Source organism: Pongo abelii, chromosome 14, assembly GCF_028885655.2.
Source record: "Pongo abelii isolate AG06213 chromosome 14, NHGRI_mPonAbe1-v2.0_pri, whole genome shotgun sequence".
NCBI lineage: Eukaryota > Metazoa > Chordata > Mammalia > Primates > Hominidae > Pongo > Pongo abelii.
The window spans coordinates 119,953,398-119,976,775 of record NC_071999.2 but is presented as its reverse complement, the minus strand read 5'-3'; the positions used below and the strand labels follow the sequence as shown (position 1 = coordinate 119,976,775).

Here is a 23,378-nt window from a genome sequence, read left to right as displayed (position 1 = left end):
CTCCGGATGTGTCACCCACACGCAGCGGGCGGAGGGCAGAGCCTTCCCTGGGGGGCCTGGTGATGGCACAGTGTACCCCTCAGCCCAGCACCACGGGTGTGGAGTGAGGCCCTCCTTCTGAAAGCCACCCTCCTGAGACACCAGAGGCTGCAGCCCAGTGCGGGCCAGGGAGCAATCCCCACACCCAGCCTCAGGAACACGCCCTGGGGTGCGGGGTCCCTGCAGCCAGGGCCACGCCTGTGCCCTCCGGGTCCCCAAGGCAGCTTCTGCAGGGGTCACGCTGAATAAGCCTAGAGGGGTGACAAGCAGGTGGGTGCAGGGGCGGGCACAGCACCAGGAGCCCCAAGGCCACGCCAGCGGCCCAGGACCTGGCACCTACACATCCGTCACCCAGTGTCTGTTAAAGTCATGCTCCCCCAGCCCCAACCCGTGCCCCCGTGTCCCACGCCCACGCCCCGGCCCATCTCATCCCAGGCCACGCCTGCCTTCCCGTGTGCGTGGAGCACGTCCTTTCTTGTCCTTGGTTGGGGAGGACACTCCCCTCAAGTGAGTGAGGCCCAGGCATCCGACACCTGCCCTGCATGAGGGGACCAGCGCTGCACCTGCCAGCCAGAACACATGGCCCAAGGCCTCCTCCAGCTCCGCCTCTCAGTCCCTCACTTCTCAGCCTCAGGCTTCCTTCCTCCTCCCCACGTCTAACTCGCACAGTTCTTCTCCATGTCTGTCGTGGTATTTCTGAACTAAAAGCCAACCCTCGTTGGACTGGAAAAGGTTAGGAAGATGATAACGACATTCGTACAAGGAAAAGGAAGACAGTGGGTATATGTTGGAAAGTGTGATTTTTATGCTGCTCACAAGAGCAAAGTGATTTTTTATAGAACACTCATAAAGTACTGAAAAATGCAAAAGGGAAAATAAAATTCATGGTAACCCAAATTAACAGGTAGGTATAAAATCTTATGGTCTTTTTTCAATGCACTATGTACTTTTTAAAACATTTGTTTCTTAAATTAGGACCACAATGTTTTATAGTAATTTTTTCACTGAAATCTTGCAATCTGTTAAAAACCTGAAAGGTTATATGTTCATGGTCGTTTGCCCGAGAGACAGGAGCGATGGCAACAGATCCCGGGTCTCTGTTGGGAAGTCGAGGTGAGAAACGGCAAAGCCACGCTGGGAGCAAGTGGACGAGAGGAAGGCAGGCACCTCCCGCGGGTGAAACTCCGTTCTGGTTGATTCATTTTAGAAAGGTAGGTAAACTTTTTTAAAATGGACACGAAATATAAAAATATATGCAATTCCACATTTTGGAAGTTAATGAAACAGCTATCATGGAATTACACAAAATAATCATATTAATGATAACACCATCTAGGGATTGGGCAGTGTGTCGATTTTCAGAGCAGCCTAACTTCCTTATCTCATTTGATCATGACCAGAGGCTCCAGGTCGCCCTCACCAGCCTCCATGCAACACCTGCCAATGCAGCCAAATGCCAGGTGCCTTCAACTCACGCAATTCCCGCTTCGGCCTTTCCTGCTTTTCCTTAGGCTCCCATTCCAATCTTTTGACTGTTTAAATGTATTTTAAGAGCAATACAATTTCTAAAACTAAATTTTATGGGACTAAGTATTTGAGAAAATTATCAGACAAATGCTGTCCTTCTCAAAGGATTTTGTTGTGCAATTTTTCTTAATTAAATGCACTGCATACATATAATATTATGCTCAAAATAATTAACCAGATGACTCAGCGTCTGCTTCGACCCACAGGTAGAACCTTCCGTGGGGCTCCTGTCCCAGCCTCCTGTGGGCGTCCATCTGTCAGGAACCCCATGACTGGATTCTGGTTCTTAAAGCCAGAAGCTCTGTTCGGTTCCTTGGCAGGAAGAGTGGGGGCCCAGCAAGACCCACTGGGCTAACTGCCCTTGTCAAGTCAATTGGTAACATGCTGACTTGCTAATTACTATGCGAAGAGTTAGACATATCTCCTCTGAAACCACGTAAATCCTCCTACAAACCATTTTCAACCTAACTTTGCTATGTTTACCCCTCTTTCCTGAGTCTAACTTCCCCCCCATCTGCTACAAAATAAAAAGCAGAAGGTATGAGCCACCCTTTTATCAGCATTCCTATCACAGATTCCTAGATTAATACAAGTCTAGAAAGACAGCAGAACTCACATGGGGCACCGGGAGCAATGGTTGCAAATCATGCCATTCAATTACACAATGGTGATATTTTGACTCCAGATATAATAGAGATAACAAAAAGAAGACTCCCAACCTTAAATACATTTTATAAATACATGACACAGCATAAAAATGAGACAAAAAAATAAACTCAAGAAAAGAAGGTGGGATATCTTTATAATTAGCATAAGAGATAAGCATTTTAAGGTCAGATTTTCAAGAGAAAGGGGCTTTCACTTAGAAGAAAGATAACTAAAATCACCTGAATAATTTCCTTGATTTTTCCTGTCCCGGAAATATTGTTATTACGTGCACTGTGAAAATTAAAGTGCTCCTAAGTGCCCCAACTATTAATTAAAATATCTACCAATAGGTTTCTATTGCAGAGGCAGCTTACAGGGACTGGACCCAAACCATTCTGGGTCTGTCCAGACACATTGTGTGGTCTTGGGCGGCCATTCAATCTCCCTGAGCCTGGGAGAAGAGAACCCTGTGAGAGCCAAGAGCTCTGTCTCTTGTTTGTCACCAGTTCCTGGGGCTCAGATGAGGACATAGACACATCTCCTGGTACAGAATGAATGAAGGCACTTCAGTCTCCTGATCTGACATAGACACATCTCCTGGTACAGAATGAATGAAGGCACTTCAGTCTCCTGACCTGACATAGACACATCTCCTGGTACAGAATGAATGAAGGCACTTCAGTCTCCTGACCTGTAGGATGGAAATCATGAGAACCACCTGCTTATCCACCTCTTGAGATTGTGATAAGCGTCCAGTGAGACATGATACGTGGGCTCTCATATAGGTTTTTGTAAATGTAATGCATATGCTAATCATCAGGGTGGTGTTAACTTTAAGATGGCATAGCAGTTATTCTTAACCAGCATTTCTCCCACTGGAGTTACAAGGAGTTCTGAGATGTGAAGCTGAATGGGCCAACAGCTACCTCTCCGCTATCAAGTGCGCTGATTTTTCTAATTCTAGTCTTCCTCAGGTGCAGCCCATCTAGGATATCTCAGAATATCACCTTGTCACTCCCCACCAGCCCCCACTTCTCCCACCCAACCTGCTCTCCCCTTCCTGGCTCCTTCCCCAGCCTTAGCTGGAGGAGCTGAACCACAGGAGCCTGTGCCCACGCCAGGTCCTACCTGGAAGACACGCAAGGCTAGAGGTCAGGCTCTCCCTGCCCCTCAGACCCACTTCCTCTCCTCCACAGAGCCAGGAAGGGGCATGTCACAAAGCATGGGAGGTCTCACCGCTTGGAAGGGTTCCAAGATCCGGCCTTCCTGCCAACCAGGCCTGGAACGCCCAAAAAGAAGAGTGAGTTCCATTTAATCAGTGGGGACAGCAGTCATGGTGTCAACGTAATAATCCCAGGTAAAACGGTAATCACTCAGCCATCAATTCCTCTTTTGTCCTGATTTTACACATGCCCAGGGTAGTGAACAAAGAAGGGCAAAGCAGAAAAACCCATAATCCTACCCCCAGGTACCCCAAAACAGAAAGACCATAGTCCACCCCCAGATACCCCAAAGCAGAAAAACCCATAATCCACCTCCAGACACACCAAAGCAGAAAGACCATAACCCACCCCCAGATACCCCAAAGCAGAAAGACCATAACCCACCCCCAGATACCCCAAAGCAGAAAGACCATAACCCATCCCCAGATACCCCAAAGCAGAAAGACCATAACCCACCCCCAGATACCCCAAAGCAGAAAGACCATAACCCACCCCCAGACACCCCAAAGCAGAAAGACCATAACCCACCCCCAGACACACCAAAGCAGAAAGACCATAACCCACCCCCAGACACACCAAAGCAGAAAGACCATAACCCACCCCCAGACATACCAAAGCAGAAAGACCATAACCCACCCCCAGACACACCAAAGCAGAGACCATAACCCACCCCCAGACACACCAAAGCAGAAAGACCATAATCCAACCCCAGACACACCAATGCTTCATACATTTTAGTAAAAAACCAGCTCCAAACAAAAAGACCCATAACCCTACCCCAGATACACCAATGTTTCATATACTAAAAAGACCAGCTCCAAGTATTGTTTTAAGGTTTAAAGTTCTTTGTCAGAAGAAAATCTAAGTTAGATGCTATTTTTAAACATCAAGGCATTCTAATAACGATAAAACTAGTTAATAATAAGTTATCATTATTAAACACTAATAGACTAATCCACATTAATACATTTGACCATAGAGCATTTTGCTTTTAGAGTGGAAGGTATGTAGTGGTTTCTTTTAGAAAGAAGCCAAATTATTTGATTATTTTAAGTAACAGTAATTCGTCCGGTTCCGAACGATGCCGCAGTAAAAGGGTTGTGAGGTTAATCCCCAGAAGTTTGTGTTGGATTATTTCTGAGGGAGCGGCAGAGCCCCCTAGACACCACCCCATCCCTCCCTCCAGCCGTCAGAGCTTCACTTTCTAGGGAACTCTGTTTCTCTTTTGTTTTGAAATCTGCCCAGCCCTCTCCCCCTCAGGAAAATATCCGGCATCCTTCCAGTCCTGGCCACTTCCCAGCAGAGCCCCCGAGCCCGGCTTGCGAACTGGTGAACACGCAACAGGTTTCCTGTTTTCCCAGCCTGTGCCTGGCTCCGAGGCTGCAGCGGGCTTGATCTGGGAAGTGGAAGAATTGGAGATTCCGTGAACACACCGGGGAGAAACACGAGAGAGGGGCGAGCTGAAACCAAGCAACACTGTCCAGTTCTGTGAGCGCCTCTGCACGTTCAAACAGGAAAAGGCTACCTGGCTCTTCCAAACGAAGTTTTCCCGGAAAATTGTGTAGGTTGGAATAAACGGAAGAGATGGGGAAGGAGCACACTTTGGGGCGCCTGTTCCTCATAATAAAACATAACAGGGCGAGAGAGGCAAAGAGGAACGGACACAGAGTCAGAGAAAGGCAAAGACTGAGGAGGCAGAGACAGAAAGAGAGAGCGAGAGAGACAGAGAGAGAGAAAGAGAGAGAATGAATGAACGAACCGGTAGGACGAACGCCCTACCCCACTGCGAAATGCAAAGTGTTCCAAAGACAGCTCGAAGGAGGCGGAGGGACCAGACCCCGGGCTGCGTCTCTGCACAGGTTCTGCCCGGGCCGGCCGGGGACCTGCACTCCCAGCCCCGGGGTCCCCACGCTCCCCCGCAGGAGCCGAGAGGAGCCCCCAGCCCCGCGCTCACCTGCGGGGTCCAGCAGGCCCAGGGGCCCGGGCACCGGCGGCTGCATCCCGAGGCCCCACCCGGCTCTCCCGGGGCCACAGCCACAGTCCCGCCGCCAGGAGCCGCCCTCGCGGCGCCGCCCTTTCCCCGCCCCCTGCACCTCCCCGCGCTCCGCCCGCCTCGCGTCCTTCCTCGCTCTACTCTCCCTTCTCCGCCGTTTCTTCTCCTCACTCCCCCGCTGCCCCTGCTCCCCCTGCTCCCCCTTCTCCCCTCCACCCCCTCCAGCGGCCGCCTGGTTTCTGGAAATGAGGACGCCGCGGCCGGGAGTGGAAGCCAGACCCCAGATAGAAGGTGCCTGGAGAGGACCCTGCGGACTCGGGGTCGGAGCCCCGGCCTGGGACGGTGACCCCGGGCCTCCCGCCGCTGGCGCCACGCTCAGCCCTTGGCAGTACGGCTGGGTGGGTCACCACGGGTTCGCCTCCCCATTGGCCGCTGACGGAGCTCCTTGGGGCTACAGCCAGCCCTTGATCTCTGGGTTCAGAGGGTGGCACGTGGTGGTACAACCCAGTCTGCGAGGAATGAGTAAATGAGGAACAAACGCATCTGGCACCTCACTCAGCAGCCCGGAGGCAGGGCTGACCGGCCTCTCCAAGGCCTGCGTTTTTGTGTCCACAGCACTGAAGTTGTTCTGAGTAAAATCTGCTGCTGGAAAGAAGGGCAAGGAAACACGGGGCCGGAAAGGGTGCCTCGTACAGCAGCAGGAAAAAATAAAGATCCTTCTAAATGTATTTTTAACATCTTTGAGTCAAGGACATCAGCGGTCCCGTCACAAAAGAAGATGCTTGAACGATCAATAAACTCAGCCCCTGGAATTAGGGGAACGCTGTGGGAACAAGAGGATGCGTTTCACCCTCATCCTATCAGAAACCCCCAAGGATCAAACAACTTAAAGAGTGTTAATGAAAACGTGGGAATCTGCATTCACCGCTGGGATCACGCGTGGTGCCACCACTTTGAAAGCAACCTTTAGGAAAACTGAAGCAAGTAGATGACAAGCCAGCAATGTTCTCTTTCTAGATATGCCCAAGAACACAAACATAGATCTGCTCCTTAGAGCCAGGAGCCGTGGTTCTCAACCCTGGCTGTCATTAAAGTCATCCAGGAATGTCTTTAAAAGAAAAAACACTACTGCAGCCCTGAACCCAGACCAGATCAATTGAACCAGAACTTCTGGGAACAAACTAATAGCTAAGAATTCCCTAGTCATTCTAATAGGCCCTCCACTGTGAGAGAGAAACTACCACAAGAAGTATGCATGTACTAGAAGATGTGTACAGAATATTCTTCACAACACTGTGTGTCCAAAGCACCGGACATACCCTGAATATCCAACACGGGGAGAAGCGATAAAGAAATGGGCATATACAGTGAAATACCACATGGCAGTTAAAATAAATGAGAGCTACATGGATCAATGTGGATAAATGCCAAAAACAGAACGTGGAGCAAAAATGCAAGTGCACAGTACAGCAGCGAGTACGGCAGCGAGTACGACAGCGAGTACGGCAGCAAGTACGGCAGCGAGTACAACAGCGAGTATGGCCGCGAGTATGGTACCATTTATATAAAGTTTTAAACCATGAAAATTAACACTATTCACTCAGTGAGCCTCTCAAGACTTAATAAACATCCGCGATATACCAGACACTGTTCCAGGTACTTGGGATGTATCAGTGAGCAAGGTAGACAAGGATACTGGTGGGGAAGTGAGGCCATGAATAATAATACAATAAACAAGAAAAATGCACAGCATGTCAGAGGGCAACATGCTATGGAATACACACACACATACACATACACACATGCACACTGCATACACACATGCATACATATGTGCACACATACACACATGCACACACATACACATACATACATACACACATGCATATATACACGCATACATACACATGTGCATGCATAGATACATACACACATACATGCACATACACACTGCATATGCATACACATACACACATACGTGCATACATGCATGCATACAAACATGCACATACACACAGCACACTTATACATACACACATGCATACACACATACATACACACACATAAACACTTATACATACACACATACACACATACATACATACACAGCCAGGTAATGCAGGCCACAGAAAAAGCAAAGAGGGGTAAAGAAACAAAATAGAAAGTATAATGTGGGAGAGGGAGTGAGCTGTGGTTTTTAAGTAGTGAAAAGAGAGCTTGTTGACAGGTGACGTTGAAGACCCAGCTTGAGGGCATGGAGGTGGTTGCTCACCCAGACATCTGGGGCAGAGGGTCCAGGAAAAAGGAACCTCCATGCAAAGGCCCTGGGGTGGAACCATCCAGGCCCAGGGGGAGCAGCAAGGAGACCAGGGTGCCAGAGGCTTGTGGGGACCAGGTAGAGGACATCAGGGGTGGGCTGCAGGGCCTCTGGCCTTTGCTCTGAGTGATGTGGGGGTTATTGGAGGGTCCTACACATAGGATTACTGGAGAGTAGTTGTAGGGTAGCAGAATGGAAGCCGAGAAACTGGTTATAGGATATGATGAAACAGTAGGAGGTGATTACACGAACACCATGAGTCATGTTTGCAGATACACGGACACCGTGAGTCCTGTGTGCAGATACATGGACACCGTGAGTCATGTGTGCAGATACACAGACACCTTGAGTCATGTGTGCAGATACACAGACGTGAGTCTCGTGTGCAGATACACGGACACGTTGAGTCATGTGTGCAGATACACGAACGTGAGTCTCATGTGCAGATACACGGACACCGTGAGTCATGTGTGTAGATGCATGGATACTGTGTAAGTAAAGTAGAAGAACATGCTGGGGGAGAGTGCATGCTTCATCCAGAACTGTGATTCTCTGTCTGGGTGGACAAGCTGAACAGCTTTGGAACTATGTCTAGGGGCTTAAATTCTATTTGTGAAACCTTCTTTCTTTAAAAAAGTTTAAAGACTTGAAGAAAAAGGGGGAATGTTGAGATACCATTAAGGCTAGATGGTGTGGACAGGGATGTTATATTATTCTCTATACTTTTCTGGATGTTTAAAATAGATGATTACTTTTTTGTAACTTTTTATTTTTATCTATTTTCAAACCTAAAGGTGGGTTGCAGGGATAGTGCAAGGAGCTCCTGTGCATCCTCTACCCAGGTGCGCCTTTGTTTGCAGTCTGTCACTTTTTTGTTTTTTGGGACATGCCATGGCTCTGTGGCCCAGGCTGGAGTGCAGTGGCGTGATCATAGCTTACTGCAGTCTCCACCTCCCAGCTCAAGCGATCCTCCCACCTCAGCCTCCCAAGTAGCTGGGACCACAGGCGTATGCTGCAACACCCAGCTAAGGTTTATACTTTTTGTAGAGATGGCGTTTCCTCTTGTTGCCCAGGCTGATGTCAAACCCCTGGGCTCAAGTGATCCGCCCGTCTCGGCCTCCCAAAGTGCTGGGATTACAGGCGAGAGCTACTGTGCCCGGCCACAGTCTGTTACATTTTAAAAATTAAATGGACAAAAGGAAAAGAAAAGGAGGAAAAAGGGCGCCTGCTTGGCTCTGCAGGCCGAGTCCCACCCTAAGCCGCCAGGGTGCCCAACCTCTTCCACCACTGAGAGCAGCCCAGGGATTTCCATGTTTGTCTCATTCCACCAGGCTCAGGGAATGCCTTTTTAAAGAGGAGAAAAAGCGCCTGCCTGGCATGGGGAATGTACAGAGGCCGATTGGAGCACAGCCAACTCAGAACTTCTTCAGGGGCTCCCTGAACAGGCCCCACCTGCCTCCTCTTCCCAGGCCTGCACCTCGGAAGTGGCTGGAACCCACAGCCAGCACCTGTCCTTCCTTCCCGCCAGCACTGCCTTCCTCCTCTACTCACTCAGAGATACCGGGGGTCCCCATGACTGGTTCATCCTCCCCTCACCCCTAACTCTCCGTGGTCCTCAGATCTCTAACCCATTCCTGCAACATCCAGTGAGGTAGGGAAGCAACAGCGCTGGCTCCGAGAGCCAGGGTCAGGGCCGGGGCTGACTCCCACACTGTCCTGTCCTGAGCATTGTCCAGGCCCAGAGCAGGGCTGGGCTTGGCGCTGGGCTGTGGAAGCACAGGAGTGATCACTGTCCTGGGGCCCTGATGGAGCTCGGAGGCTGGTGGAGAAGAGACAGAAAGACTGAGCCCTCCCAGGTGATGCCACCGTGTTAAGCTCAGCGCTGAGAGGCAGCGGGAGGTGTTGCAGGGAGGGCTCCCGCAAGGACAGACACACAGAGCTAAGAGCTGGAGGGCAGGGAGCCAGGCCGCTCGGGCCCTTCCTGGAGGATCGGATGAATCTGTTATCTCTGAGCAAGCTCCGGGAAACAGGAGACAGGCCGGGTGCTGGCTTGATGAGGGCAGTGGATGGGGTTACCCAAGATACGCTGCGACCTGTGAGCGTCCGGGAAGGGATTCAGGCTTGGGAGGAGTCCAGGAGACAGAAGTCATAGGATTGCCAATCTTTACAGTGGGACAGGTCCTTGGAAGTCATTCCGGTTACTACAACTGTGGGACAAATGACCCCATAACTCAGTGGCTTAAAAAACCACATTTATTTAGTTGGAGTTGAAATTTGGGCAAGGCTTGGAGTGGACACCCTGCCTCTGCTCCACTCAGGGTTAGCTAGGGTGGCTCCCAGGACTGGCGCGTGGCTGACTGTGGCTGTGCCTGTAACTTCTCCAGGTGATGTGGGTTTCCTCATGACATGGGGGCTGGACTCCCAGGAACGTTGGGCAAGAGAGAGAGCCGGGTGGAGTCTGAGGCACCTTCTGCAACCCAGCCTTAGCTTCACGCTGTGTCACCTCTGCCGCCTTCTCTTCAGCAGCCCAGTGACAAAATTCAAAGGAAGAAGGAAGAGGCTCTCCCTGTGTGGGGGAAATTGATGTGGTCATTTGGGGAAAATAGAATTTGCCACAGGGATCACTGTGTCAGGACAGGACCCTTACTACAGGGAGGCCGGAAGGTGAACAAGCGATAATAAAGATAACGAACCTTTTCCTCTTACTTCAGCAGATATTTAGCAGCTATTTGGGCAGCTTGGAATGGGAACTGCTGAAGTCTTCCTAGACCACAGGTAATGAGGGGTGGCGTAGAGGAGGCAGCCCTGCCAGGCAGGAAGATCATCCTGGGATCCGCAATGTGTGCATTGGAGGCACCCAGAGAGAATAGAAGCTGCCAGAAAAATGCAAGGAAACCCAGAAACTCGGAGAGCACAAACGAATCGCAGTTTTTATTGTGTGAATTTTCACTAAATATCCTACAATGAATATTCGTCATAAGAAAAACAGACATTTTTAATATCATGATTTCCTGGAAATATAGAAAGAAAGAAAAATAGAGAAAAGGCACAACTCCTCCCAAGCACAGCAGCAGAGCCTTGGTGGTGGGCGCTCCCCTGCCACGCCCGGGGATGCTCCTGCTTCAGGAGTTCGCTTGGCTCAGTTATGGCAGCAGGTTCTGATGCTGCAGAGCTCAGAGCAGAAAGGCTAAGGACGCCTGCTCAGGGCCCCTACTGTGTGTGTGCATGTCTGTGTGCACACATGTGTATGTGTAAGTGTGTGTGCAGGACTGTGTGTGCATGACTGCACGTATGTGGATGGGTGCACATGACTGTGTGAGTACCTATGTGTGTATATGTATGGATGGGTGAGCCTGATTGTGTGTCTGTGTGTGCATGTGTGTGTCTCACGCCAGATTGGTTCTGCTCAGGTGCTCTGCATCATTTCTGCAATCTGATTTCTCCAAGTCTCAAAGGTCGAATGTGTACCATCAACAGCACTGAGAGCCTCTTAGAAAGGCAACGTCTCCCCAGACCGAATGCACTCCCAGCTTCCGTGCCTGGAATTAGCCTATTTCCTGCAACACCAGGCCGGGCAGAGCTAGGCAAAGTCACCCAGGATCTGGAGTTGCCAAAATGCAACTTCAGCCACTGACATCATCATCATGGCCAAGAACTGCCCTCTTCAGACCACATAAAAAATCTCCCAAATAGATTTCCTAGGAAGAAGTAAATAAGTTCTTTGTACCTAAGTTTGGAGGTGACCAGTCCTAACTGGTAACTGAATTCCTTGTGATGTCTTACAAATCCTTTGCCTTCTAATTCTATAAATTATTTGTGCTTTTCCCCGGAGATCTTCTGAGAATTTCCTTTAGAGAGCATTTGACTCGGAAGCCGTCGGCATCAGATCAGCCCAGGACACTTCAATGGTGAATTGTGTGACAAGCAACAAAATCTCAGTAAAGCTAAGCTAAAATCTCAGTAAAGCTAAAACATCAGCACTGAAAAGACCTTAAAGAAACCGCCTCCTCAGCCACAGAGCCGGCACAGCCGGAAAGAAACTGCTTCCTCAGCCACAGAGCCCGGACTGCCCGAAAGAAACCGCCTCCTCAGCTACAGCCGGCACAACGGGAAAGAAACCGCCTCCAGCCACAGAGCCGGGAGGGCCGGAAAGAAACCGCCTCCTCAGCCACAGAGCCGCACGGCCGGAAAGAAACCGCCTCCTCAGCCACAGAGCCGCACGACCGGAAAGAAACCGCCTCCAGCCACAGAGCCGGCACGACCGGAAAGAAACCGCCTCCTCAGCCACAGAGCCAGCACGGCCGGAAAGAAACCGCCTCCTCAGCCTCAGAGCCGGCACGGCCGGAAAGAAACCGCCTCCTCAGCCTCAGAGCCGGCACGGCCGGAAAGAAACCGCCTCCAGCCACAGAGCCGCGACGGCCCGAAAGAAACCGCCTCCTCAGCCTCAGAGCCGGCACGGCCGGAAAGAAACCGCCTCCAGCCACAGAGCCGGCACGGCCGGAAAGAAACCGCCTCCTCAGCCACAGAGCCAGCACGGCCGGAAAGAAACCGCCTCCAGCCACAGAGCCGGGAGGGCCCGAAAGAAACCGCCTCCTCAGCCACAGAGCCGGGACGGCCGGAAAGAAACCGCCTCCTCAGCCACAGAGCCGGGACGGCCGGAAAGAAACCGCCTCCTCAGCCACAGAGCCGGGACGGCCGGAAAGAAACCGCCTCCTCAGCCACAGAGCCGGGAGGGCCCGAAAGAAACCGCCTCCTCAGCCACAGAGCCGGGACGGCCGGAAAGAAACCGCCTCCTCAGCTACAGAGCCGGCACGGCGGGAAAGAAACCGCCTCCTCAGCCACAGAGCCGGGACGGCCGGAAAGAAACCGCCTCCTCAGCTACAGAGCCGGCACGGCGGGAAAGAAACCGCCTCCAGCCACAGAGCCGGCACGGCCGGAAAGAAACCGCCTCCTCAGCCTCAGAGCCGGCACAACGGGAAAGAAACCGCCTCCAGCCACAGAGCCGGGAGGGCCGGAAAGAAACAGCCTCCAGCCACAGAGCCGCGACGGCCCGAAAGAAACCGCCTCCAGCCACAGAGCCGCGAAGGCCCGAAAGAAACCGCCTCCTCAGCCTCAGAGCCGGGACGGCCCGAAAGAAACCGCCTCCTCAGCCACAGAGCCGGGAGGGCCCGAAAGAAACCGCCTCCTCAGCCTCAGAGCCGGGAGGGCCCGAAAGAAACCGCCTCCTCAGCCACAGAGCCGGGAGGGCCCGAAAGAAACCGCCTCCTCAGCCACAGAGCCGGCACGGCCGGAAAGAAACCGCCTCCTCAGCCTCAGAGCCGGCACGGCCGGAAAGAAACCGCCTCCAGCCACAGAGCCGCGACGGCCCGAAAGAAACCGCCTCCTCAGCCTCAGAGCCGGGACGGCCCGAAAGAAACCGCCTCCTCAGCCACAGAGCCGGGACGGCCGGAAAGAAACCGCCTCCTCAGCCTCAGAGCCGGGAGGGCCCGAAAGAAACCGCCTCCTCAGCCACAGAGCCGGGAGGGCCGGAAAGAAACCGCCTCCAGCCACAGAGCCGGGAGGGCCGGAAAGAAACCGCCTCCAGCCACAGAGCCGGCACGGCCGGAAAGAAACCGCCTCCTCAGCCACAGAGCCGGCACAACTGGAAAGCAACTGTCCGAGCTGAAAAGCAATGGGTTTGCAAAGAGTGGGAAAACACACAGAAGGCGGGTCATGCAAAACGTCCTCCCGTGTCTGTAAATGGCAGTTGCCCGCTGCGATGTCCAGATGCACCGGGGAGTCTGGCCACGCCAAGGGAGAGACCAGAGGGGGTGACCAGCACACCGTTCACATCTGGTGGCTCTGGCCCCCTAGACACTCCCCACCGAAGCTTGGGGCAGAGGAGAAACCTCGTGCCTGCACACAGAAGGCGTCTCCACAAGGAGCCGTCTCTACAGCGTGACGTTGGAAACCAAGTCTCGGGACCCTGAGACCAGCACCAAGAATGCCAGACCTGGTTCTCCGAGGCTGCGGCATTCCTCCCACGTCTGCCACTAGGGGCCACGCAAGGGAGCTGAGACACGGGAGTTACAGAGCACTCAGCTTCCCCACAAGAACTGGCTCTGGTAAGAGCAGCTGGCATCAAGGAGGAGGATTCACGTGTGCACACACCACTCAGAGACACAGACATATGCACACTCACAGACATGCACAAACACATGCACATACACATGCACACACACACACACCACAGACAGACATGCCCATGCACACATGCACACACACACACGTGCACACACGCACACACATGCACACATACATGCACACATGTACTCACACACCACAGACATACACTCACATGCACACACAAACATGCACACATGCAGGTATGCATGCATGTACATGCACACACGTACACACACCACAGTGATGCAATCACACATGCACACAAACACATGCACATACACACATGCGTACATACATGCACATATGCAGATATGCACACACGTATATGCACACACGTGCACATGCATACACATGCAAACATGTACACGTACACACACCACACAGACATGCACTCACGTACAGACACCTAAACATGCACAGGTACACACCACACAGACAGACATGCACTCACATACACATGCACACACAAACACATGGACATACACATGTGCACACACACATGCACACACACAGTCACACACGTACGCACATGCATGCATGCACACAGACATGCACACACACCACACTGCACAAACATGCACAGACACACAAGCACATGCACACACATGCACATGCACTCACACCACACACAGACGTGCACACACACGTGCACACACAGGCATGCACACACACGTACACAGAGACACACATTCACAAACACATAAACGCTTGTGTGTGGAGACAACTTTCTGCATTCATTGAGCGTGAGTTTTGTTCATGAAAACCCACTGGCTCCGCTTGTTCTTTGAATGGGTCTTTTACCTGTGCATGATTTTGAGGCATCACACGCTGGTCATGTGGAGAATTATTCGGAAGCTGTCACGCTCACAATGCGAGAAACAAGTTTTCAAAAATTCCTCTTGTCGCTTGAAAGCTCAACATTCTATCATTGGTGCCAGATACTCCCAGCTGTTTTCCTTGCAGGGATGGGCTTGTTTGCTTCCATGAAAACACCCAAGCTTGGGTATGTAGGGCTGTTCGCTGTTTGTTCCATGGAAACTGGTGTTGCAAGAATAAAGGAGCTCGGTTTGGCTTGGCTGCCAGACGCCCACATGGCACTCACAAAGCACTGCGCGCAAACCTCCAGCTCCATCACAAGGAACGTCACTGCCGAATGCTGCTGGCGATGGTGGCGAGAAGCCTCACGAGCTCAAAGCCACCTTGATCCAGGCCCAGGCACCAGCAGGTGTCCCACCATCAGCCTTCTGCCATTGCCGCGAATGTCAACACAGAGAAAAAGGCAAGGGGCCCGAGATGACTGTGCTGGTCTTGGAGACCCCACTGAAAACACCCCAAGGACCACACGTGGAGAACTGCTGTTCTGTGGAACAAATGATGCCAACGCTTCAACAAATGCACAGCCCGAAGAGTCTGGGCAGATAAACAAGGTGCCGGACACGGCCCTGCTGGATCCTGTTTCAAACAAGGCAGACATAAATAGACGTGTGGAGACCCCGGGAGAACCTCCGGGAGCACTTGGGGGCTGGAGGGAGGCACGCGGGCCTGTGCCTGAGAGCCGTGCTCTGCCCACTCCACCCCACGACCCTCGAAGGAAGCACTTCACGGGGCCCCCAGGGGTGCAGGGAGTCAGCCGCCCTGTTCCTGGGTGAGCAGGGCCCCTGGGGCACGGACCTGGTGAGGAGAGGCCACTCCAGCCTCTGGGCTGTCTCAGGGGTGAGGCCTGAAGTGGCCCTTCCCAGTCTGAGCAAGGGCTCAGTCCCACCAGCAGCTACATAGCCCAGGGCATGGAAGCCCTTGATGGCGTACATGGGGCTCGACTCCACAAAGCCAACCCCATTGTGGGGTCAGCACAGCTGCAGAGAGTACCCACGCCAGCCGCAGCCATCCCCGAGGAGCGTGGTGCTGGGGACAGTGAGCTGGGTGTGTCAACCTGTGAGGGGCGCCTGAGGCCAGCATGAGGGCAGGCGAGGCGGCCGTGGCTCATGGGTGCTTGGTCTGCAGGACTGTGCCCAGGTGTAGGCTCAGCCTCCCAGCCCCGCGGCGAACACCCACGGTGCCCCTGCCCTGTGGCAAGACCCTGACCCCCACACATGTCCCCAGACACCTCCTGGGGCAACAGTGCTGCCATGAGGACCTCTGAGATGAAGGCACCAGCTCCACTGAGGCCTGTGTGGTTCCCACTACCTGCCCCCACGCCCTTCCTCCTCCACCCGCCCTGCGCTCTGGAGTGGTCCAGAGCCTGCCCCGTGGGTGCCCACAGAGTCAGGCACCAGCAGGAGATGAAGGGGCGGAGGAAGGTGAGAGCATCCTCATCCCAGGCCTCCTCGTGTGGTCCCTGCGGCCTGGCTGAGCCCCTCCCAGGGACAGGCCCCTCCACTGCTACCCTGGAAGCTGCTTTCCTCGGACGTGGGAACAGCCCTGTCCCTGGGCCCTCAGGAATGGGATAGAACAGGGCCCAGGGTGCGAACCAACACCCTAAGTTTCTTCCCACAGAAGCCTAAGGACAGCAATGGCTGAGGGAGGCGTCCTGAGGTGCTCCCGTGGCTGTGCTCCCATGGCTGTGCTCCCCTTGCTGTGCAAGCATTGCAGCCACTCACATGGCTGGAGGGCAGGGCCCACTGCCTGCCCAGGCTTCACGGTGTGGCCCTGGCTGCACACCTGTGCTGCAGGTGCCTGCGCCGATCCCTGGAGGAGCTGTAGTAAGCATTTATGCATGTAAACACATCCAAACTTGGAAATGGCACAGTAAAAGCACAGCACCGCGATCTTACAGGAGAAACGTGGTTATGCGTGTGGCTGGGTGGCCTTTACTACTGCTGCCTCAGTCTCTTGCTTGAGGGGGTGCCTGGCTGAGTGAAGATCCCAGCACACTCAGGATCTCGTGCCTGTCCCTGGGCACCTGACCTGCTACAGAGACAGTGACTTTGCAGATGGGATTAGGGTCAGGGCCTTGAGGCGGGGACTGATCTGGGACTGTCCAAGTGATAACAGAATGTAACCACGAGGTCCCCAGGGAGGGAGGCGGAGGGAGGTTTGACCAGAGATGACACTAAGGCCACGTGATGGTAGGGCAGCGTCAGGGAGGCGGCAGGGCCGCAAGCCAGGGATGCTGACTCTTGCCTGAGCCAGGAGAGGCAGTGTGGCCCTGCTCACACCTCCCTCTTAGCCCTGTGAGCCCCGTTTTGGACTTGGGCCCCCAGAGCTGTAATGGGATAAGCGTGTGTGTGTTAGGCTTCGACGCACAACAGTACCTTGAGGGTCCCGGCGTCTCGGACACCTCCATGCTGGGGCGTACGAAGATTTTCCAGGTGGTGCAATTGCCTAAGGGAATCACTTCCAGACCCCTGATTTCCAGATGCAATCTCTCCCACAGTAGATCTGGCTGAGTCCAGGGCCCCAGCTCCACTGCATCCCCTTCCCACCGGACTGCCACCAAGAGGAGCCAACCCCGTCCCCAGCCCAGCCTCCCTGAGGTGCAGCTCTACCTGCGTGACCCTCGGGCCCCAAACACAGAAGCAGTCACAGCACGGGACAAGGCCGGGCTCCGGGGGAGAATCACCGAGTCTGTACCTGGCAGATTCTGTGCCTGGCGGATTCTGTGCCCGGTGGATTCTGTGCCCGGCGGATTCACACAGGGCCCAGCCTTCTCCTCATCCATGCCCAGCCGCCAGGGCCGGAGGACCCAGAAGGAGGGGTCGTCACTGGACACCTCCTGACGTCCTAACAGTTCTGACAGAAGCCAGATCGGTCCTACCAGCCGCTTTGACTGGCTCCCCAGCCAGGTTGCCTTTGTCTGTTTGGTGAACTCCGGCCAAACCTTGCTCCAGGCGCGCCACGTTCAAACTCGCCACAGCCTTGCATCAGGGGCTGTCACCACTGCCGTTTAAGATAAGGAAGCCAAGGCTCTGGGCAGTGGCGTGAGCAGCCCAGGGTCACACAGCAGGCAGTGGCAGAGTAGGGGCAGACCCAGGCACCGGCCAGGCTCATGCACACGGCCTTTGTTGCCACAAGCCCCGAGACGAAAGGACCTCGTCTGTGGATCCCCGTTCTGTGGGAAATGCATTAAATGGCATGTGAGTGCGTTGCTGCATCGCCGGAAATGATGCCCTTTCCAACTAAACCAAAAGTATTTTAGATGCAAAGTTGACATGGCACATTTCTGAAAATTCTTTGAGGGCTACACGAGCAAAACATGTTGAGAGCCGGGACCTCGGGCCTTAGCCTCAGTAACAGAAACCAAAGCCATCCCTGAACAATCTCAGCATGGTCCCCCTTCAAAGACGAGAAACTGAGGCTCTGGGAGGTTGGTTGTTGTGGCCCAGGACGGACCCCCAAAGCCCGTGTGCTTAACTGCAGGGCAGGGACGCTGGCTAGGATCTGGCCACTGGAACCGCTCCCACCCCAGGGCCCAAGCTGGTGGCCCACAGCGCCTCTCCTGCAATCCCAGATCAGCTCGGCATGGGCGGTCACCTGGGATCAGGGTATTTTTTTTTAATTTAATTTACTTTAGCTCTTCCAAGAGGCCAGACTGAAGATAATTAGAGAGACTGGATAAATTGTTATTGACAGTAAGAAGATAATTTGCTAGAACCGCTAGAAAAAATGCCTGCTGTCCTTCCCAATTCCAGATTCCTTCCTGCTTAGAGGAAAATGAAAGTGCCCTGAGGTTTCCTACCTTGACTTCCTCCACAGGAACATGGGCCCTGTAAACCAGAAAGCATGAGAGACAGGCCTCAATCCATTGAGAAGTTCATTTGCCAAGGTTAAGGGCACGCTTGGGAGAGAGCTCTGTGACTTTCTCCAAAGATGATTTTGAGGGTTTCAATATTTTGAAGGGGAAATGCAGGCTGGAGGGGAAAGAGGGAGGTTTGGTTGCGTGACTGAACCTGTGCGTTGTAGGAGAAAGGAACAGGCAGGACAATGGTGAATGATGCATTTGTCCTGGGCTCAGAAAGTCGGACTTTGCACTAGGCCAGGGGAACGCAGAGCAGCTGCCGGTGGAGACGCTGAGCCTTTGCTGGGCAGCTCCCTGCTCAGGAACACAAGGAAAGGCCTCTCCTCACAGGGCTCAGCTTCCAGCTTTAAGGGTTTCCTTTGGCAGTGAATTGCAGTCCCCAGATTTTATTTTGCTTTAACAGCCCCGATGTTGCCCCAGAAACAACAGAGACTCCTAAAAGTTTCCCACACCCTTCAGAAGGCTTCGGGCAAATCGGGGTCTAGGAGATGGGATGAGCATGGATGGAGTGCCTACTGTGCACCTCATGCTGTGGCTGGTCTGGGAGACGGGACGAGCGTGGATGGAGCGCCTACTGGATGCCTCACCCTATGGCTGGTTTGGGGATGGGACGAGCATGGATGGAGTGCCTACTATATGCCTCACCCTGTGGCCGGTCTGGGAGATGGGATGAGCGTGGATGGAGCGCCTACTGTATGCCTCACGCTGTGGCTGCCACTTTCACTTTCTGCCTCATCCCAGCCTTGCCGTGTGGCACCCATTTCACAGATGGTGAAACAGAAGCACGCAGAATTCAGTAACTTTTTTCAATATCAAATAGCTGGCTAATGGGAGAAACAAGATATAAACCAGGTAAGTCTGATTCAAAACATAACCACATCTTCCAAATGGGAAAGCATGCATTTACCTGTATGTACACTTTTAAGTTAATCTTTCACTCAGTCAACACACATGTATTGGATTTCCTTACGTGCAGGATGCTAGACAAGGTGCAAAGATGACTCGTGCAGTTCTGCTCTGTAAGAATCCACAGTTAAAGTAAGAAGCAAGAGAAACGGAACAGACGATGATGAGACAAAGCAGACAGCGGTGACAGCATCCCACCATGCGGCTGCCCTGCTGGAGAATTCACAGGGAAGTCCAGGATGTGGCTGGCCCGTGTGCAGACCAGGAGCTCACTGACCAATCAACACATCAGGCAGGGGGTTGTCAACCGTGGCCTCACCTGAGGGTCCCGCAGGGGCTGCTAAGGACCCAGATACTCAGGACACAGGCCGGCTGGACCCCGCACATCAGTCTCTGGAGGGGGTGGATGTTTGAAGCTCCCCAGGTGGTTCTCTAAGTAGCCAGGCCTGCAGGGGGTGGTGGGGGTGAGCAGCGGGTGAGTTTGGGGTGATGGGGAGGAGCAGCAGGTGAAACCACTCCCTGGGGGGAGAAGGAGCAGTTGATGAAACCACTCCCAGGCAAGTGGGAGGAGAAGTGGGTGAACCACTCCCTTCGGGAGGGAGCAGTGGGTGAAACCACTCCTGGGGGCGGGCGGAAAGGAGCAGCAAGTGAAACCACTCCTGGTGGAGGGGAGCAGCAGGTGAGCCACTCCCTGGGGTGGGGGGAGCAGCAGGTGAAACCACTCCCCGCGGGGCAGAGAGGAGCAGCTGGTGAGCCACTCCCTGGGGGTCCACAGTGGTTCCAGGCAGAGGCTGCATTTGTCAGGCCTTGGAGAATGGTGCTGAGTGGGCAGAATTCCAGGAGGCTCTGGGGCAAACCCTAACCTTAACCCTAATCCTGGCCCTGGCAACACCTCATCGCAGCTCCTCTTCCTCCTGCAGCCCATAGTAGATTCTCCAGCATGAGCACCAGGAAGACGCCCTGTCCCAGAACCCATCCAGTACCCACCCCAAGCTCCAGGAGGGGCAGGCCCAGGCCCCAGACACCAGGGCACAGCGCCTCTCCTCCCATCCCCACCCCCACCCCCGCCTGCCTGCCAACCTTGTGGGCCTCCCTCACACACACAGGCGCCCCCACACATATGCACATGCTCACACACACACTACCAAGAGTGCACACACTCACACACACAAGGCCTGCACACACACACCACCAAGCGTACACACTCACACAGGGACTGGCCCGGGTCCAGGCTGTGCAGTGTCATGGTGGCCGGAGTGGGTGGGGCTGAGACATCGGCCATTGGCCCACACTTGCCACAGTGTCCACTGTGGGGCTCAAGCAGGCTTTCACGGCCAGCATGCCTCTGATCTTCCGGCCACAGTGAGGGTGGGCGTGCTGTGTGGTCCAGTGCTTGCACCCCCAAGTCTGCAGCGAGGCCTGGCTGGGGAGCCGCCGAGATCACCTGCTCCGGCTCTGCCACCCTCTCTCGGTCCCGTCCTCCCCAGGGAAGCCCTTCCTAGTTTTCTGCCCAGGCCTGTGAATCCCCTTCTTCCTCTTTGCCTGCTTCTTTCTCCTTAGGGTTTAGACTTTGGAGAAACCAAAACAGAAAGACCTGCCTGGAGCTCCCACACGGACCCCTCCCTGGAGCCCCAGATTCTACTGGCCCACAATGGAACAGGGGAGGAAGCAGAGGAAGAAGGTACATGCAGCCTCCAGAAAAATGATCAGGATGATTCCAGACTCACCTGATAGGGCTATCAGGGCAGGCGATTAGCCCTGATTCCACCTGGGGAGAGGGACCTCCCCAACCACACAGCCCTGTTGGGAGAAGGAGCTGCTGGGGCCTGCCAAGGGAATGGGCCTCCCTTGGAGCTTTAAGAGTCAAAAGCTGTGCCTTTTTTGCATAAAAGCGGGGCAGAAGGAATTGGGGGTGTGGTGGCCGAGGCACTACTGAATTCAAAAGAAGCTCGTTGAGGGCAGGGACCTTCACCCCAGTTCTCACAGGAGGCACTCCCTGAACAAAAGCCACAGGAGGACTATACATGCCAAACTGCCAAACTCAGACCAGCACCTGCTGGGCCGGGGCCACGGGGACGCCTGGTCTTCTCCTACCCGTACCCACCATGGCCCCCAGGCAGAGGACACGGGGGACCCATGGGGGCCTGACTGCTGGGAATACCCATTGGCTTAAGCAGATGTGCGTCAACAAGACTCAGACAATGACGCGGGCTCTAAGATGGCAATTACATGAACCGTGAAGCTCAATTTCTCCTGTTTGTTCAGAGCCTCCGCATCCTGGCCCCAGCTCAGGTGGGAGTCATCGCTGAGGCACCCATGTGTGCACGTGGCCTGGCTCTCGGCGCTCAGAGATCAGTAGTGCTGGCAGCAAAACATGACCCTTCCTGTAACAAAATGCCCATGAAATGGAGCAGGGGATGAATAATGTAAGCCGAGCTGTGAGAGAGTGGGAGGGGCCACCCCGCCTGTCTGTACAGGGTGTGGGGTGAGGGCAGCAAGGAGACAGGAGGTGCCCCCAGAGACATGAATTTTTAAAAATTAAACACACTCCTTGCACTTTGCTAGAAGGCCTCTGTCACCATGTGACCCGGGACCTCTCCAGGGCTCCCAACAGGAAAGGCAGAATTACACCCCCGGGAAGCCTGAAGCCCACCCTCTCGCAGCCCTGAGCTGGGCAGCGGCAGCTCGCCAGCACCTCCTGTTCTAGGTGGCATTTCTCTAAAGTGCAGAGCACAGCAGCCTCTGCATCACCCCACTGCAGGGAGAGAGCCACGCCCTTTGCAGCTGTGAAACCAGACCCGCTGGACAGTTCGCCTCCAAGCACACAGTGCATATTGGATACTGATGGGCCGGGGTGGCAGTGGGGCTCCTGGGACCCATGTGATGGGCCAAGAGCTGAGGCTCAGCCAGTCACCCCCACAAGGCCAGCCGAAGAATGCCAGGGACCGAGAGCTGAGGCTCGGTGAGCCATCCCACCCATGCCAGCGGGAGAATGCCAGGTACATCGCTCTCCACGCTGTCGTCCTCAAACCCCAGCACAATGCCTCACCCTTGGTAACATTCAGCCTTCAGCTCATTTGTCTTGGAAATAAAAAGGTTGAACTTGGAAGAACATTTCACTACGTAATTGGGGGATTGGGGCTTGGTTTTTTAAAAATCAAATCAAGGCTTCTTATCTCCATTTTAAATTGCCTAGATAGAAACTGAGAATCTATCTCATATTTATTTGTAATTTCATGTTATCAGATTGAGGTTTTCTTTCAAAACTGCTCTTCCATTGACTGGCATAATGCCTGTAATCTGTACATTTTATTTGCAATTGAGACACGTAAATACGTGTCTAAACACTCACAGAGGGCAGACCCCCATTGTAAAACAAAACACAATGGGCCCCAGCCAGAGACTGCCAGCTTTTCGAGGACTCGCTGTGGTGGAGCTCACGTTGAGGTAATTCCATACTCAGAAAACCCACAGACTGCAGACACGAAAAAAGAAAGAACCGCCACTCTGACAATATCATAAATAGTTGAGTAAAGGAATAAAATAAGAAGTACTGAGCCTGCAGCCCATGCTGGAGTTATCAGAGCCGGCCCCAAATGTCCTGCAAGGCTGTCTCTGGCACGGCCCTCCCCAGAGGCCAGCTGGCCCCATAGGCACATCCATGCTAAGCTCCATGGCCTCTCACACATCCACGCTGAGCTCCACGGCCTCTTCTGCATCCATGCTGAGCTCCACGGCCTCTCATGCGTCCACGCTGAGCTCCACAGCCTCTTCTGCATCCACGCTGAGCTCCACGGCCTCTTGTGCATCCACGCTGAGCTCCAC

General features: G+C 53.8%; 1 protein-coding gene and 1 pseudogene across 3 annotated transcripts in view; one reads left to right on the top strand and one right to left on the bottom strand.

Annotated features, from left to right (window-relative positions):
• Nucleotides 1-8,935, bottom strand: part of TMEM255B (transmembrane protein 255B) — a 60,161-nt gene extending 51,226 nt beyond the window's left edge. For all 3 annotated transcript variants that reach the window (XM_024231034.3, XM_054529315.2, XM_054529314.2), the window contains exon 1: nt 5,392-8,935. In XM_024231034.3, coding sequence (XP_024086802.3) covers nt 5,392-5,437 — 46 coding nt within the window. In that variant the 5' untranslated portion in view covers nt 5,438-8,935. The remainder of the gene's footprint in view (nt 1-5,391) is intronic.
• Nucleotides 8,936-14,093: 5,158 nt separating this feature from the next.
• Nucleotides 14,094-22,114, top strand: LOC129049612 (uncharacterized; annotated as a pseudogene).
• The last annotated feature ends 1,264 nt before the right edge of the window (nt 22,115-23,378 follow it).